This window comes from Alligator mississippiensis, chromosome 2 (assembly GCF_030867095.1).
Source record: "Alligator mississippiensis isolate rAllMis1 chromosome 2, rAllMis1, whole genome shotgun sequence".
NCBI classification, from domain to species: Eukaryota; Metazoa; Chordata; order Crocodylia; family Alligatoridae; genus Alligator; species Alligator mississippiensis.
In genome coordinates, this window is record NC_081825.1 from 71,399,496 (window position 1) to 71,418,558 (window position 19,063).

Sequence of the window (19,063 nt, forward strand, 5' to 3'; positions counted from 1 at the left end):
GATGGGTCGGTCTCGACCTGGAAGGGTGTGGGCAGTGGGGTCCCGCAGGGTTCGGTCCTTGGACCGATACTCTTCAATATCTTCATCAGCGACTTGGATAAGGGAGTGAAGTGTACTCTGTCCAAGTCTGCGGATGACACAAAACTGTGGGGAGAAGTGGACACGCTGGGGGGCAGGGAACAACTACAAGCAGACCTGGACAGGTTGGACATATGGGCAGAAAACAACAGAATGCAATTCAACAAGGAAAAATGCAAAGTGTTGCACCTAGGGCGGAAAAATGTACAGCATACCTGCTGCCTAGGGAATGACCTGCTTGGTGGAATGGAAGTGGAAAGGGATCCTGGAGTCCTAGTGGACTCCAAGATGAACATGAGTCGGCAGTGTGATGAAGCCATCAGAAAAGCTAAATGGCACTTTATCGTGCATCAGCAGATGCATGACAAACAGAACCAAGGAGGTGATACTTCCCCTCTATTGGGCGCTTGTCAGACCGCAGTTGGAGTACCGCGTGCAGTTTTGGGCGCCACACTTGAAGAGGGATGTGGATAACCTGGAGAGGGTCCAGAGAAGGGCCACTCGTATGGTTAAGGGCTTGCAGGCCAAGCCCTACGAGGAGAGACTGGGGCACCTGGACCTCTTCAGCCTCTGCAAGAGAAGGTTGAGAGGCGACCTTGTGGCTGCCTATAAGTTCATCACGGGGGCACAGAAGGGAATTGGTGAGGTTTTATTCACCAAGGCGCCCCCGGGGGTCACAAGAAATAATGGCCGCAAGCTAGCAGAAAGCAGATTTAGACTGGACATTAGGAAGAACTTCTTCACAGTTAGAGTGGCCAAGGTCTGGAATGGGCTCCCAAGGGAGGTGTTGCTCTCCCCTACCCTGGGGGTCTTCAAGAGGAGGTTAGATAAGCATCTAGCTGGGGTCATCTGAACCCAGCACTCTTTCCTGCCTATGCAGGGGGTCAGACTCGATGATGTACTGAGGTCCCTTCCGACCCTAGCATCTATGAATCTATGAATTACAGCCTGTCCCTCCCTTCTAGTGTGCTCACTTCTCCCCACATCTTAGTGCCATCTGCGAATTTGAACAAAGCGCTTTTTATCCCCTCGTCCAAGTCGCTGATGAAGTTGTTGAACAGTGAGGGCCCAAGGACCGAGCCCTGGGGGACCCCCACTGCCCACGTCCCTCCAGGTCGAAAATGACCCATCCACCACCACTCTCTGGGTGCGGCCCTCCAGCCAGTTGGTGACCCATCTGACTGTAGGCATCGACACCACAATCTCCTAATTTTTTTAACGAGAATGGGGTGAGAGACAGTGTCGAAGGCCTTCCTAAAGTCCAGAAAGACTACATCCACTGCGACACCTGCATCCACGGATTTTGTGACCTGGCCATAGAAGGCCACCAGGTTGGTCTGACAGGACCTGCCTCTAATGAACCCATGTTGGTTGCCCCTAAGCATAATCTCCCCTGCTTGCCCCTCGCAGATGTGCTCCTGAATAATTTTCTCAAAGAGCTTCCCCAGGACCGAGGGAAAACTAATGGCTATAATTTCCTGGGTCCTCCTTCCTCCCTTTTCTGAAAATGGAGACCACACTGGCCCTTTTCCAGTCCTCTGGCACCTCGCCAGAGCACCATAAGTGCTCGTAAAGTTGTGCCAGGGGTCCCACAATGACCTCTGCTAGTTCCCTCAGCACTCTGGGGTGGAGATCATCTGGACCTGCTGATTTGAAGGCATCCAGTCCCACCAGAAGTTCCCTGACTAGGTCCTCTCTGACCTTGGGCCTGGCTGTGCCTCCCCTGGGACCATTGGGGATCCCGGTGGGCGAGATGACCTGATTCCTGCTCAGAAAAATGGAGGCAAAGAAATTGTTAAATAGGTTATCTTCGTTGTCTGGGGAGACCACCAGATTTCTTAGCGTGATCTGCAAAGGTCCCATGTTACACGAAACCTTCTTTTTACCCCCTATGTATTTAAAAAAGTATTTCTTGTTATCTTTGATCCGGGTTGCTAGTCCCAGTTCCATCTCCACCTTGGCCTTCCTGACTGCCCGCCTACAATCCCAAGCAACTTAGGTATAGTCCTCCCTGGTGATGGCCCCTCCTTTCCATTGGGTGTACACCTCCTTTTTAGCTTTGAGACATTCCTGGATGCTTTTGGTGAGCCATGGGGGCTTTTGAGCCCTCTTGCCCCCTTTGATCCGTGTTGGGATTGCCACCCTTTGGGCTTAGAGGATCATCTCCTTAAGGAATGACCACTCTTCAAAGGAAAACAATAGATATTCAAAGGAAAACAATAGATTTTGCTATTATCCTAAAAAATCTATTTATACCCCAAGTTATGAGTGTAATGCTTATGATTTACAGCAATGTATTTTTTTTTTTAAAAAGGTGTTCACCTCTTTTTCCAGAGGCCTAAAACATTTTTCAAATAAAACACAATAAAAACAATCCAAGAAAACCTCATTTAAAGCATCTCAACAAGCACAACCTTTCCATCAAATACCCCAAACTTACCAGGGCTCCTTTAGCCACCCTGAAAAAAGAGTATTTGTATTATATTTTACTGTTTTAGCCAAATAACTGCATCAATTGTGGTGGATGTTATTTATATAGTTTAAAAAAAACAAAAACTACCCAGAAGCATTTCCTGGCTTTTTATATGGAGTGTGATGAATGCATACCTCCTTTTTGATTATAAGTAACTGCCTCCTTTATTATAATATCCACAGTAGTCATACTGAACCTGATCCCAGATCTACTGATGTCACTAAAAAACCTCTGGATTTCTGTGATGCAGAATCAAGTCCACAATACTTTATTCAATACCAAAAAGTACATGTTGATATTCAGTACAGAGGAATAGTTTGGTTTGCCACTAGACCTGGAGAAATAACAGATGTTATATTTGCTGTCAAGTGTAAAAACAAACAAACAAGCAAACAAAAAAATTAGAGGATCAACAAATCTTGGTTTGAGTCCAAGTGAAAATGAAACTTTCTTGTGAATAAAAAAGATGGAAAAAACCCCTATTTTGGCTCAAGTGACACATTTAGTTCAATCCAGACACAAATATTTTGTTTACATTTGAGCTCTTGGCAGTTTATTATTTCTTAAAATAAAATTAAAGGAAACATCTAAATACACAGCTTCTAAATACATGGTTTTGAATAAAAAATGAAAATGCTTTGCTTAAAAATCATTTATGAAATGTTACCATTTTGTTTGAATGTTGGAGTTAGTTTAAACAAACACGCCACCAAAAATTATTCAAGTTTTGCAAAACATTTCAATGTTGCCAAATCTACAGTTTTTTGCCAAAAAATATTTTGGCTGAAAATTTTCTTCCAGGTCTAATTGCATGCTAAATGCATGTCTTCACTGGCAGACTGTATGTGTAAGGCCAATTCCACACCCAGGTTTCAGAGCTTGGAGCTTGCTGGTTCAACTTTGCTGCTTGGTGTTTGCAAACAGCAGGATAAAAAGCACAGGGGCAGCTCAGTGAACCATTCATTGTCAATTGCTAGCATGCTGTCATGGCAAAAATAAGCAGACTTCAAACACTGGCTCCATAATCTAATCTGTAAATTTATAAAGCTTGAATTTTGAGGGAAGTTCCAAAAGAAATGGCACTGTACTTCACCAATACTTTTTCAATTGCAAAATAAATGCAGCAGACCTTATAGACCATACCAACAGTGGCTGTTAACTAAGTATAGAAGATTATATAATTAAAAAAGGCGGCAGGGAAAAAACACTTACAGATTTCCCTCACTTTATGTTGTATATTAATTCCTGGAAAACAGCATATAACTCAAATTTGCATAAAGGGAAGCCACTTTGCAATGTAACAAATAGGGATATGTTCCAAGACCTCAACTGTACTGACCCCCAGAACCATTTCTACCACTTTTACAAGACAATTTTGGTACTCACCAACAGCAGACAGTACACACAAGCACAGGGCATTATCATAATGGGGATGGCAACTACAGAAACATGTTGCAGACAATGAGCGAGGAGCACAGATCCACACAGGAGACTATATTTTGGTGTGCGTCACTCCCACAATGCAGTGCACAAAGCAGCTGACTGCGGGCTTCCACCACATTGATCACATACGAGTGAATTTACCTTGCATATAACGAATTTTTGTATAAAAAGGGTCATTGCTTAAGAGCAAATTCGCACATACAGAACCCACATAAAGCAAGGGAAACTTGTATATTTCATATTGACACAAAAATTTCTGTTGCCTGCTTCTGCTTAAAGCATTAGAGAATCTACTCAAGAGCAGTTCCTTGCTGCAAGCCAGCCAACTCTGTGCTGATATACCTTTGGTAATAGCAGGATGGGAGCAAAGTTTCAAGTAAAATTTCTGATCATGCAAGTTAGACTGACAGCTTCCTCCTCAGGTGGATTTACAGAAGGAACCCTACACTACTGAATAAGATAACAAGGGACAAAGCCTAGGACAGGGGTGGCCAACCTGTGGCATGTGTACCACAAGTAGCACGGGCAGCCTCTGTATGGGGTACAGCAGATTAGTGAGGGGATAGGCAGCACAACAGCAGATAAGGCAGGGAGCAGAAAGCAAAACAGACTGCTGGGCAGAGACTGGACAGAGAACGCAGGGCAGGGCAGGGCATAAAAAACAGAGCAGCAGACCAGGCAGAGGAAAGGGACTGGAGTGGCATTTAAGGAAGATGCAGGGCTAACTTGTGGCACGACTTTCAAAAAGGTTGTGCCTACTAGCCTAGAATACCGCCTAGAAAGCTTTTTGTTAACATAGGATTTTGTACTAATTTGCCCCTAGGGCTCCTCATTTGGGATCCATAATCCCAAATACAGGTAAACAATTCCCACCTCTAGTCCCGATAAGCTTTATGTATTAAATTTTAATAAATACATTTAATTTTACTGGTAACCCCACTAAAGAAACCTAAGGTTGTTAGCGACAAACTGCCCGAGAAACATGAAGAAAGGGAAACTGAAGTGAATTCCAGATCAGAATATATTCCCTTCCTTGTGATGAACTGGATAAGACCTTGGCACCTGTATTCCTATGCCACGGACCTCAAAGAAAGCCAATGTGCTTAAAACTGGAGCTGGACTGGGAGACCTCTCCTGCATCCTGATCTGGAATTGACTTCAGCTTGTCCCACTCCACAATTCCCAGGAGGTTTGCCACCAACAACCTCAGTGAGGAGGATAAAGAGGCAAACAAGTCTCCACTTCTACCACAGGATATTCCTACAGGCCTAGTTAGTGTTAACTACTTGCATTAGCCAGGAGAGAATTTCAGGGTCCTAGCTTCCTTTTGGTGCCTGACTATTGTATGGCTTAGTGGCATAAAGCTTTGACTTCCTAAAAGCTCCATCTCCCCCCTGCTCTGCACAGCCTTCTGCTCCCCCAGATGGGATAATCCATTAGAAATTCCTAATCCATTCTACTTGACAGCTTTATGCCTACTGCTACAGTTTGGACAGTATCTTTATCTCCTTCACTCAAGAGCCACTGTACTGACCAAAGATATGCATCTTGTCCTCTGGGAGGTAGAGATCAGAATGGAGCAAGATGAGTAAGAAAACACAGGCATCTATTTTTCTCATTAGTTTAGCTGTGCATACATTAGTTTATCTTGTAGCACAGGATCAGCTGGGATGAGTCATCCCTTCCAAATGAGGGACACTGAGCAGAATGGAACAGCCAGCTGTCATTCAGCCCCTGAAGATCTCCATTGCTCTCCCCCTCTTATTTTTAGAAAGATGTACTTCTTTTGCGTAAATCTGCTAAATAAACAAGAAAGCAACAAAAACACTGGTTCATGCACACCATAAACTCTTTTGCACAGAATTTCCCGTGGTCTTTTCAGTCAACATTTTAGCAAAATGTAACTTTAAAGTTTCTTAGGGAAGTGATTATACCCCTTTTTCGCATAGTAAAAGCTCTCTTGCATAATACACACTCTTAATAGGAGCTTCTAAAGTGCATCTTGCCAAAAGAGGACAAAGTAAAGGGTTTTTCTCTGTTCTGGTTATGGAGAACATGACAATGAAAACGGTAAGCCACCCCTGGCCTAACTTTTATTAAAACAGATTCGAACATAGACTAATGTTTCTGTATTTTTGGCAACTGTAGCTGTACACATATTTTTCCATGCCAACCTCAGCCTTGCTGGAGGTTTGACAATAACAGCCAAGGAATACAGAACTTAAACAAAGTCCTTCAAGTAGGGCTGTCAACCTCAGTTGGCTCCCCCACCGAGGCCAAACCTAGGTCTACTTGTGGATCAAAACCTACCTGTTTCCAGCAGCAGGGTGAGTGGCAGTGGTGATAATGATAACACGCCTCAGCTGCCCAAGCCTCGAGTCAGCTAAGGGAATCGCGGGGGTTAATGCCACTGTTGCTCACCCTGCCACCACCAAAACAAGTCTCCAGTGAAGCTCTGCATCCATGAATTTGGCAGTGGGATGAATGATGGGTTTATTAACCCTCATGGTCTCTTGACCACAAACAGTGGCACTTGTTCTTGCTGCCAAATTCCCAACCCCTCCAGGAGATCTGAGGGCCAGATGCAGGTAGGTCTCTGTAAGCCACATGCAGCCTGTTGGCTGTATGTTTGACATCCCAGGTTTAAATAAACCCATTCCTTGGTACCATGGTGTTGGCTATATTGTAAATTCTCCTGTACCCGGTTTCAGATGCTACACGGATTGAAAGGTTTTATTACTGGGTTATAATGGAAATGTCTTGGGATTGATAGGAATGATATGGACACAAGTGCACATGCAATAGCAACATAGGAGTGGGCAGAAAGGAGAACTAAGAATCCTGCCCCTAATAGAAGGAATGTGTTTGAATTCCTTATGTTTACCCTTGTTGCCAGTGGCAGAGAGCCAGACTCTCTCTGCTCTCTTCGCTTCTCTATGCAGGGTCCAATTCTGTTCCCACTGAAGTGGCAGGGTAAGGCAGAGGCCATGTTCCCCTTCTGCTTCCAGAGGTATAGCTCATTACCAGAGCTGATAGTAAAGGGCAGTCCCTCCCAACTCTTTACCCTGAATTCTATTGTCCTAGAGTACCTTTGTCCTCGTTCTTTATTTTACCTTTCTTAAATATTAAAAAAAAAGAAACAAACAAAAAGAAGAGACTCCCCCATCCCTCACCTCAGGAGCTTTATGAAAGAGTTATTAAAGGAGACTGAAGTGGATTCTTATGGTCTGTCATACAATATGTACTCTAAATGCATTTTAAAAACAACCATCTGTATTATACGCCCAATAAGTGGTGTATGACCATAATGACTAAAAGTGTTGTGCAAAGGATATTTAAATACAGATTGCAATGCAGTGAGATTGGCTGACTCACTCCTACGACTACAGAATACACTATGTAACAATCTTAAAAATAAATAATGAGCAGTAAATGATTTTCCAACCTTCTCTCTCCCCTCTCTTACTTAAAATTATTTTACGTGCACATCTAGTGGAGGTGGGAAATCTCTCTCCATCACATTCATCTAATACACAACCCCTAGGGTATGCATACAATTGCAGCAATGGTGGATGGGATTTCTTGGAGCCCAACACCATATGCCAAAATTAGCTGAAGGTTTCATTATGATTGCCTCTGAGGCACATTAGTACTTATAAGTCCATGAAATGAGAAACAGATCCAGAATTGAATTTGGCTTGTGCATGGCAGAAGAGAGCACTAATATGACGCTGGTTCCCATCACTGCTATTTTAAATATTTCTGCAAATTGGACAGCTTAAGTGGTTATATGATAGCAGGAGACGTAGTCCTGCTCATATCCTGGGCTGAATTAATATATAGCGTAAGGCGAAGGGGTTTGTTCAGACCAGGAAGAACTAAACATCAACTTACTATTCTTACTTCCAAATAGTTTAATTTAATATTCAGATAGTAAATGTAATCAGAGAAAAATGCAGAGTAACTAGCTGCAAAACTGCTAAAAGGTAAATTTCTTTGCTTCTTTTAAAATTAATACATTTCTGGCCCTTTCTTTCCATACCTATTATTTCCTCTTCTCTCTCAATCTGTTTCCTTTAGCTGCTTCATTTTCTTCTCTCCAGATCAACTATGTTCATCCCTCCATAACAGCTGTAATACATTATTGTTTGTATTTCATTTCAAACTTGAAATGAGCAGAGAGTTTTTAACATACTGGAAGACTCCCAGTCAATGTCAGCACAAAATATATGACAGAAGTTGTGTGGATAAGGACAGCCCTCTGCCTGCATTAGTGATTTTCACACACACCAGTGGAAGGTCAAAGTGAGACTCGGGTAAATAAAAAAATTAAAACCAGAAAGAAAAGAAAAAGGCTTGTTTCATAGGGGTTAGCACAAGAAACTCTAGTATGGAAAAAGCTAGGAGGTGGAAATGGGATCCATTTATTTAGGTCATCACACTGTGCTCATCGCAGCAGTATCTGGGCACCTTCCAGGGTGAAAAAGATAAATGCAGTGACAAAAACCTGTGAAGCAGAGTTGAGATAGACTGGTCCTGTTCCCAAGGAAACCTTTGGCAACACTCCCATTGATTTCTCTGGGAACAGGACTGGGCCTTAAAGAGAAAAATGAGTCAAGGCTTTCTAAAACATTCTTTAAAAAATGAAATCCCCATTAACCACTAAACAGCCTTATTCACTCTGCCTTTTTCAAATGAGGGGCCAAGGGGCTTCTTGTTGCATCAAACCACTTGGTTATTCCGAGTACAGTAGTCCAAGTACAATGATTTACATATTCACTGTATAATTACTGGAAAATAACAGTACAGTGATTATGAAAGTCTCTCTACTTTGACTAAATAATAACAGCTGTCAGCCAACCACAGTGCAGGAATTTTCATAATGTTGAGAGGTGACTGTAGGTTGATGATGCAAAAAAATACAGATCTACAGGTTTGCCCCAAGATTTCAACAATTTGATTCACTGCTTCCTTGAATAGGTACACAGGTAAATGCCATGTCACAGATATCAAAGAGCTTGGTGATCCTGTTTTACAGAACTGGGGAAAGACATTAGGTCTTGCCAGAGATCACAGCAAATCACTGGCAGATTTAAAAATAGAAACCAGATATCTCGGCTGTTCAATGGCTCTGTCTTCCCCTTAAAAGATGCAGCTAATGCATCCATGGTTAGGTTACATTCATATGTAAATCCTCCCATCACCTCCAGGAACCATCCTTGAAGTGGGCCAGTCTCATTTCCCACTTACCCCACTTTTCCAGTACACTGAACCGAACAACAGTTCAGAACATTTATCATTTAAAATAGTGCATGACAGCAAGTGGTGCTATTTAAGATTATGTAGTGCTTTAATAATTTAATGGCAGAAACTGTCTGGACACTGAGTCAGACATGTACATTTTCTGCATCTCAAGAGAGTCTACCGTGCCCTCCACTGAGCTTCCAGACAGAAGATTATGTCTTGTTTGTTGCTCTCAGAGTACAATGACCTAAGTTGAACTACTTTAATGTAAGACAGATCCTTTAATTGAGATGTATACATTTGACATTAAATGCAAGAATCACCATACAACAATCTTTCATTTTTTGAACTGGATTTCATCTTAGTTTAATATTTTAGAATACCATTTCTTCATTTTACAAATGAATATTAACAACAGGCACATGTTTTCTATTACAGAAATTTTCAATATACTAAGCATATTAGGTTAACTACATTAACAATCTGTAAAAGCTATTTAAAATGGCACAAGCTATATCTATAAGTTATGTTAAGGCAAGGTTCAAAGCTACTGACTAGAGGGTGAATGTCAAGATAGGAATAGAGGTTAAATTCTTATCTGTTATCCTGGATTGCATAGATTTACATTTAATATACGATTTAAAATCTGGTCAATAAATATAATGCAGGATTTCGTAACCTTTCTAAGTTGGAATACTACAATATGTATATTGGTGAATTCTCTCTTTAAAAAGACTAAGAGCTCACAAAAATAATAAATGCATTATTACAAACATTTTTCAATATCAATATGCAAGTTTATGAAAAATATATTTTAAATAGTACGTGTTAAATGGTGTTAAATCTTCTAAAATGATTTTCTCCCAAGCTGACACCAAGGCTTAATAAGGGATAAAAGTAACACTCTGATTGGCTCATGAAACTCTAGTTGAAGATGTGGAGTCGTTGCTATGTGATGTTATAAATAATTAGCATACCTCATTTCAGATATAGCTGTGGCCCAGATTTATGCCTGTACAATGGCTCAGCAAACTAAAGGGCTAGTCTATCAGTGTAAGAGCCTGCACTGAGGAAAGAGATTTATTATTCTTAGTCAATTTGAGAATGACATCTGTAGTCTTAGGAAATTTACCCACAACGTGAAACCCAGTGAAGCATCTGTTCCTTAAAGCACAAGTGAACTAGACATGCAAGTGTTCCTATCAGGCAAGATCTGCAGAAATTGTTTGACAGTGATAATCCAATGCAGTGATAGTCAAGATTTTTTATTTTTTTATGGCTGAAGGGGAAAGGAAGTCCCGGGGGGGGGGGGGGGGGGAGGGTGGCAAAAAAGGAGTAGAACCATGACAGAGGGAAAAACTGCAAGGAGTACTTTTAGGACAACAAAGGGCAGAAGGATTATTTTAATTTTTGGGAGGTGAGGTAGGAAACACAAGACATTCTTTTTCTTAACCTCAGAAGTGAGCAATATACACGTTCACAGCTGGAGGACAAAAGGAGATGGCAAGGCACTATGCACTGTGACTACAGAATATTCCAGCTTATTGAATTATTTTTATGTCTATTTCTATATAATAGGAACAGCACAAAACAAGCTCAATTTATAACCATGTTCATAAGAAACTTAAGGGATGTCTCTAATAATCTAGAGTTTCAAGTAGGCAATAAGGTTTTTACTAAATTATACAAACTGTAAACTTTCTACCTTTTATCTCCTGTCCCCTCCTTCATGGATCATTAACTTTACAGTACATAGAGAACACTGGAAAAACCTCATACAAAACCTGCACCAGCTGAGAAACAACCAGACACACAATACCTTCTCTGAATATATGGGAGGGATGAAAACCAAACAACATAATTATTTGAATGGTGAACTCAATCAGCTCCTGATCCAAAAACCTACCAACAGTTGCAGAGAAGTCTTACTCATATTGAGCTCCACAACCTCCTGTAACTTGTTTTCCATAGTCTAAGAGCAGATACAGTTTCCTAGCCAGGAGAGGTCTCACCAGGCAACAGCAGTTGTATAGCGCTTTTTGGGCACGTCTACACATGCATTAATGCGTCGTAATTATGGTGCATTTAGTACCTGCTATTACAGATACTAAATTTAATGCGCCACAATCAGTGCTACTGCGTAATAACGTTAGTGCATATTTTTTATGTGACATTAACGTACAGTAGACTGATTCTACTGTGCATTAGCACAACTTTTGCTGTGACGCATTAGTGCACAGTAGAATTAGTCTACTGTGCTTCTGGCACCTCGGGTAGACGCACCCTTTAAAAACAAAATTCTAAGTCATTTTTATAATTCTACTGGGAGGTGAGTAGTGTGTAAACCAAAAGGCAGAAAAGAGCTAAGCAATTCTGACAAAGTCGCGCAGGAAGTGAATGGCAGAGCTGGGATTAGAACGTGGCTTTCCTGACCACCAGACCTGTTCCTTGCAACTCAAGCTGTTTACAGATGCTTACATAGAATGCATTTTACAGCGTTCACCAACCCCTGTTGGTGTTGGTAAGCAATCGATGAAGCCATACATGTTATTCTTAACATGGCTTCTCCTTTTTTGACAAGCGCTATCTTTCAATCAGATCCATTTCCATTTGGCATTCTGAATAATGACCATCAGTAAAAGCTAGTGTGAAAGCCTCATGAATTTGATTGCAGAAGAATGCATTTGAAACATATTAGTACAGCAGTTAAGGGCAAGACAGCCAAAGCTATTGCTGCCCGTGGGTGGTCAAAGGAAAGTGTCAGCTCTAAAAAGAGACAAAGAGCTTTTTGGCCATGAGCAGTGGGGCAACTATTTGTGGCCTAAGTGAAAGAAAACAACATTCTTTCTAGGCCAGCTGAAGATGGAATCTATCACATGGAAAAAGTTTACACTGATCTGTGATGTACCCTATGCACTCCATGCCAGCATACTCAAGAAACTGAGACAGCATTCTTAAGTGCTTTAGAGTTTGATGTGACAGGGTTTTAAGGTTATTTCATGAGAAATATCACAGACAAGCATATTCTGAAATCAATCAAATATAGAAAAAGAAATACACTGTAATATTATATGGCTTAGCAAACATTATACAACTTCAATACAATTCTTCAAGCAATTAGGAATTGGCCCTGTAAGAGTTATCTATGTGAGCAGCCCTGTCAGTGAAAATGACTGCCTGTGTAAGGAGGACTCATGCTAAAGCTTGCAGATGCAGGCTTCACGGTCTTAAAACAAGACTGTCCACTTCACAGCCTGCAAAGAGTTAATTTGGCACCTGCAGGCTTCTACCCAGGTGCCACTCTCCACACTGTTCCAGCTGCTGCCAGGGCCTCCAGGCCGCCGACCCCTCCTCCAGCTTTTACTTCCTGACCCTGCCCTTGGGGGCAGGGCAGTACAGCCCATAGGGCACAAGATGTTCATGGTTTGGGGGCACCCAGGGCATCTGCACAGGGGTAGAGGAAGAGGCTATACAGTGTGCAGTCTGGGGGACCTGCAGCCCATGTGGGTTCAGCCCCTGGCCATTCCAAAAGCTGGACAGCCCTAACTTAGAAGATCAAGATGAACTGAAGGTCCCATTTACAACAGTGAAGCAAAGAGACTAAGACCACCCTTTTAGGAGAAAAATTTTGACATGCTTTTTTAAAATGTAGGTTCATACAACTGAGTGACACAGTAGTTACCTGGGAAGCAAGTTGTTAGATGCTCCATTAGTGCTTCTTGTGTGACTTGTTTTCGTGCAGAGTTCATTGCTGAGATGGCCAAGCAAAGGATTTCTCCAAGTGGAATAAACTGGGATTGACTGATGGGAGACATACTGATAGGTGATACATCACCTGTAGAAAGAAAGATGAGAATCCATGAAATGTGTCACATAAACACTGCTCACTGAACAAGAATGGAGAAATATATCCATGAGAAGGTGTATGCTATGTAGTTTTTGTACTACTCATGCCAAACCTTCTAAAGAAGGTGTTTAACAACTTATTAGCAAAATGGAAGGGAGAATACTTTTTCATAGAATACTGACACTATGCATTTCTGGAAGGATCCAATACATGGACTCACAAAATGGCATGCATAACTATAAGTGCAGAAACCCTTGCTGCACATGTGGAACAGTAATTATATAAAAGTCCTTAAAGCACAATCTGTTCATATACAAATGATACCATCATACATATCAAATGATGCAAGTGGTGTTCAACTACCTGCAAAAATGATATTTTGATACAGAAAGGGAAGGAGCTTCCCTAATAGTTGGTTTCATACCTGAAAAGTATCACAATTAGTATGTGCACATACACACTCCCCCACATGAAAAAACTGGAAAATGAACTCTTTCTTTTCAAAGGGTTGCTTAACCTGAGTGATCATCAGGATTTAATTCAATATTTAAAAGTCCCATTCATTAGTCTTGTGACAGAAGAGACTGAATTCAAAATATTGTGAATTTTGACTGCATATTAGTTAATGTGCAATAAGGCTTACTTGGATTTTAGAAACTTCAGAAACTATGAGAAACTATTTTGTAACATATGCATAATATAAATAAGACCCTGTAGACCTTGATTTTCAAATTACCCCTCTGCAAAAGCATGGAAAAGTTATGAACAAGTGTGTGTTAATGTTGTGCACTTAATCAAAACTGACATATCTGCAAAATGAGTTTGTCATCAGCAAACCAGTAGGCACCAGTTAACATTTTCAGATGGATTTCCTAGTACTTATACTTCACACAATTCAATTATGCAACTTTCTGTATCAGTTACATAAGTTGCACGTTAGTGTTGTAATATAATCAGTATAAAATACTGTATATACTGATTCAATATATTTGGCAATGACGTAATTATTTGTTTTAAAAATCTGAATATATTTATTAGAAATGGCTGATATTGTTGGGATTGAAACGATTCCCTTCTGTTTTGTAAGGCTATCATCATTCACTGCATGCTAATTCCTTTGGGAAGTGCTTGACTTTGCTCATCAAACACAACAATCCTCATTCATTTTCACTGCTGCCAGAGTTAATTCTATAGCTCAACTTACAGGTGCCAATAGGCCATCCATTGTAGGTAATTTGGGATCTCATCTGAAAAAAAGGGCCAAGCATACCTGTAAAAATTACAGCAGACCTAGTGACAGACAGTCATAAAGAGCCCCTTACTTATGGAGGTACTAATTTGCCAAGTTTTATCTTAAATACCCTTGGGCTCAGGGAAATTACAAGTACTCTGTGGTTATAGTTAAAGTGAACAACTTCTTTGATGCACAGCAACAGAAAATATCTTGTGTTTACAATTTAATTTACTATATTAACATCAATTATATACATAAATACTCTGCAGACTTTTGAAAGGCAGGTTTGCTACAATCTCTTCAAGAAAGATCTGTTCTAAAAAAATAAATAAATAAATAAAAATCAAATATTCTTTTCCTAAAACATTTTTGAAGACCACAACACTTACATAAAAGATCCAACATATGGCTCCTATTAACTCAGGCTTATGCTTGTTTCAAGCAGCTTTTCTCTGAAATCAAATTACTATACTTGACTTTCAAATGTTTATGTTCCAAATTAAAAGGAAAACTGTGGAGCTTAGAAGGCAGCTTTCACTAGTTGACTGTGTGTTTTGTTTAAATGCCATCAGTGGCTAGAAGTCCGTGGTTTCAACTCCATTACTGCTTCTAGTGGAAAGAAACCATATAGTCAAAGAGTTTAAAAAAAAATTAAATTAAATTTCCTAAAACTTTCTTATGGCATGTCACAAGCACTCTGAAAATGCTTAAGCCAGTGGTTCTAAACCTTTTTAAACTCAAGGCACCCCTTATTAGACTCAAGGCACCTCTTGGAAAATGCCAGCTGTTAGTTTCACTCGTTTTTTACTACAAAAATAAACCCAACAAAAAACAAATTCTTCTGTATCAAAGAACTCAGAAACACTGCAATAAGTCAGATTTATCTTGTGAATCAAGTTTGGACACCTAACAGTGCATGACATTGCATGACATACTATGGCACCCTTGGAGGGATCTCCAGGCACCCCAGGGTACCATGGTATGCTGGTTGAGAATCGCTTGTCTAAGCACATAACAAGCAATTAATAGAATCAATCTCTTATTGGTGCTTGAGGCTAACAAACATTTGGCTCTTAAACAGCACTGGTCTTCCATGGATCTCAGATCACCTTACAGATATGGACAAACATTTTGTAAAAGAGACACTGAGGCACAATTAGTATATAAGATACTCAAGGTCAAATACTGAATCAAATTGATTGCTACATGAGACCACTTCTGAGACATAAGCCCTGCCCAGTAGACAGCACTCCATACATGCCACACACTCTTAAAAGATCTGTGATCATTGATACAGTGGTGCTGGGTACACTTGGCATCACACTCAGGAGGCTATCCAGGGTGGAGAACATCCCCTGGGACAGGCTGGAAAAGGGGCTACACGTTTTTCTGCAACCAGTGTGTGGCAGAACCGAAGCTACTGGCCGGAGGAGATATAGACTTCTCCCGCAAGTCCCAAGTACTCTTGTCATTTGCTCTTCATCGGACAATGCTAGGCCCCATTTTATTCACAGTTACACTGCTTGCTTTCCAAACAAAAATGCATTTTCAATTTCTTGCACAAACATGCACACACACACAAACACACACACACCCCATCAGTACACAAGTGATAGAGAACAAGCTAGACTGCATTCTGCCCCATGCATCAGCAATACTGCTGTCAGCTAAATACTTGCTGCAAGATCTTTATTACTGATAATGCTGTTGGAAAGAACACTGGCTCAGTTTGCAGGGGTGGCAGTAAGAAAAATCATCTTTGACTTCTAAATGGAGCCAAATCAATACAGCCATTGACAGAGAAAATATGGAAAGAATACAATGTTTTTACAGAGTCCCTTTTCAGAGCACAGCCACACTTTAGTAGAATGTATACACTTATTTCCTTGCACATGGGGCTAAGACCCTCTAATTATATTCCTGAAGTGCAGTGAAATATAAGAAGCCAAAGTATAACCAATTCCTCTCCTTCTTCCTGCCACTCAAATCCCTTTAACTATTTGTGATACAATCGTTTTGTACAGATAATAGCAAACATGAAACATTTAATTAATAAGACATTTTCTAATGATGACATTTCAATTATTTCATGACACCTAAATACTACAATGATGCTTGTATTAGATATATTGTATTTTCTTGTATAAAACATGCACCCTCCCCCCGCAAAACCAGTCGGGGAAGATTGGGGTGCATGTGTGTGTGTGAAATAAAGCTCCCCATTGATCCAGAAATTTGGCAGCAGGGGACAGTCACCCTTTCCCTACCACCAAATTTCCAGATCTGTGGGAAGACTCCTGGCTGGATGAAACGGCCCCGAGCACTGGATCACTCTGCAGCCAGACTCAGTGCACAACTCCGGACTCAGCACTAGACAAGGCTGGCACATGGAATCCATCTGTGGCTGGACCTAGTGCCTGGCCCCAAATACAGCACACAGGGTAGGACCCAACAGATGGTCTCAGACCTACTCCTGTGGATGGGGCCACATGCAGAGTCAGCATGTGGCCCCAAACCAGTACATGGGTCGGACTGACACACAACTTTGGTCGCGTATCACCAGATCAGGCTGGCACACAAGGTCAGCCCACAGCCACAGGCATGGCAGGTGGGGTCAGACTGGCACAAAGGCCCAGATCTGGGCTCTGGATCAAGCTGGCATGCAGGGTCACTCTGCAGCCAGACCCAGTGTGCAGCCCAAGACACAGCATGTCAGATCATGTTGACACACAGTCTTGGTCCACAAGCCCCATCTGGCATGTGAGGCTGGCACCAGGTGCAGGCTCAGCTCCCTGACCGCTGCTACTCAGTTACTTGTGGTACTACAAGGCAAGAACTTTTTTTTTTATGCTGCCTTTCAAAAACAGGGTGTGCATCACATTCTGGGGTGTGCTATAGACAAGAAAATATGGTAAATTAAATTACCATGCCAACAAACTGATATCTGTAGTATATGATTATAACTTACTATGGGATCAAACAGAAGAAGCTGTTTGTGATAATGAAGAAAGCGCCTCTTCAAACAAAAGATAGCAGGGGACACAAAATTACTGATAAAAAAGGCTTGTCTTACAAATATTCCCTTTTCACATTTACACTAATGTAAAATCCCCTTCTGAAGAACCATGTTTTCAAAATTACTCATGAGAGGTGCATATGGAAAAGTTAGATATCTAACAGCATTTGCACTGCCGCCCCCATATCTCAGGGTGAACTGAATCACATCATTTCCAGAACAGCCCCACTCACAAAAAAACCAACCATTTGAGAATGCCAATTAAAAACAAAGACATACAAGTCTATATGCAAATGCCATTTGAGGCCACAACACCTCAATCAGATTAAACAACAGAGAGAACTGGGAGAATATGAAGTCTGCCACTGCATTAAAAATGCTAGATTTGTAAACATTAGCTATGTAATGATGTGTTAATATATGCAGGAACACATTTTGCAGGCTAACAGTAAAATAAATTTTAAAAAAAGTAAAAAAGCAGCTTTGCCAAGCCCCAGTTAAGTACACTTTTCAGTCATGATTGAGGTTTTCCTCTTAAATTGATTTATCATTGTTTTTCTTTAATCACATAACTAATTTCATTTACTGCCAGAATGGGATATAGCATGCTCTGCATTCTGAACTCTTGCATATATCAAGACAGGAATGACACGATACTTTAAGGAAAAAAAAGGAAGTGACTTATTCTTATTTACAAGAAGGCTATACCAGATTTTTAACTTAACAGTTGGTAAGAAATTTGTTTGTTATAAAATAAGACAAAATATCTCCATACCTCTAATCACTTTCACAGCCATTGATGTTATATCCCATATATGCTTGAAAAGTAAAGAATCTTGCATGACACATTTTCTTACCAGTTGGACAGTTCTGCATGCCCAACACACACCATATTGTGCCAAAATGTACTACTATTTTCTAACTTCACTTGCATTGCAGGGATACATCCATTTAATATGCCCTTTGCTATTAATTCTGTTCCAAGAACTACAAAGAAGTCTTAATGCTAACCTGAAATCTGACAAATATTTGCATCATACTTTAATATTGTTTAGCGTAGCTCTTGAACATTGCTAGTGATTAACTCTGCTCCAAGTACATAGGCTGACCCCTCTCTCTTTTGGACCTAGTTAAAAATGACCTGCAGATACAGTGCACTAAATATCAATAACCTGTCAATATGTGCTGAAATACCTGTAAATGCCAGGCTGTTATAAACATATTCAACTTACTACAATCTAAATAATTAAATGCATTTATTTTTGTTCATATCCTGTGGCTAACTGATCCCTGCTTTACTGTGCTGTCCCAAAATGTACTGATAAGATCATAAAGCTTTTAAGAGAACTAGCTAATGCACATAATTGTCCCAGAGAAGATCAGCTAAGTCCATTTTTAATATATTGTGTGCTTTTAAGAAAAGAGACCCCAAGTAAGGTTTTTCAAAGTTTCATATATTGAATTTAAATTTTATACATTCAGCACACAATATGTTAAAAAAGGAAACTTACTTAAAACCCTATGGTCTGCTTCCATGCCCCAGGATAGTCCATAAATAGCTGTGATGTCAGAAAACTGTGAATGTTGAGGTATTACATCACAATGGAAGCTTGCTGGCTGCAGCAGATATCAATGCCACAGGACCTGAAAGAAGAAAAATAAAGCGTGCTTTTATGCAGTAATATACAGAATGCCAGTCTCCTATCCCAAATCACAGATGATAATGCA

At 40.6% G+C, this 19,063-nt stretch overlaps 1 protein-coding gene across 5 annotated transcripts in view; it reads right to left on the bottom strand.

Annotated features, from left to right (window-relative positions):
* The window catches only part of STOX2 (storkhead box 2), a 249,839-nt gene that overhangs the window by 14,913 nt on the left and 215,863 nt on the right, over window positions 1–19,063 (bottom strand). For 3 of the 5 annotated variants that reach the window (XM_019481340.2, XM_006272973.4, XM_019481345.2), the window contains one exon: window positions 12,921–13,073. In XM_019481340.2, coding sequence (XP_019336885.1) covers window positions 12,921–13,073 — 153 coding nt within the window. The other 2 variants (XM_019481343.2, XM_019481341.2) reach the window with 2 other exon arrangements.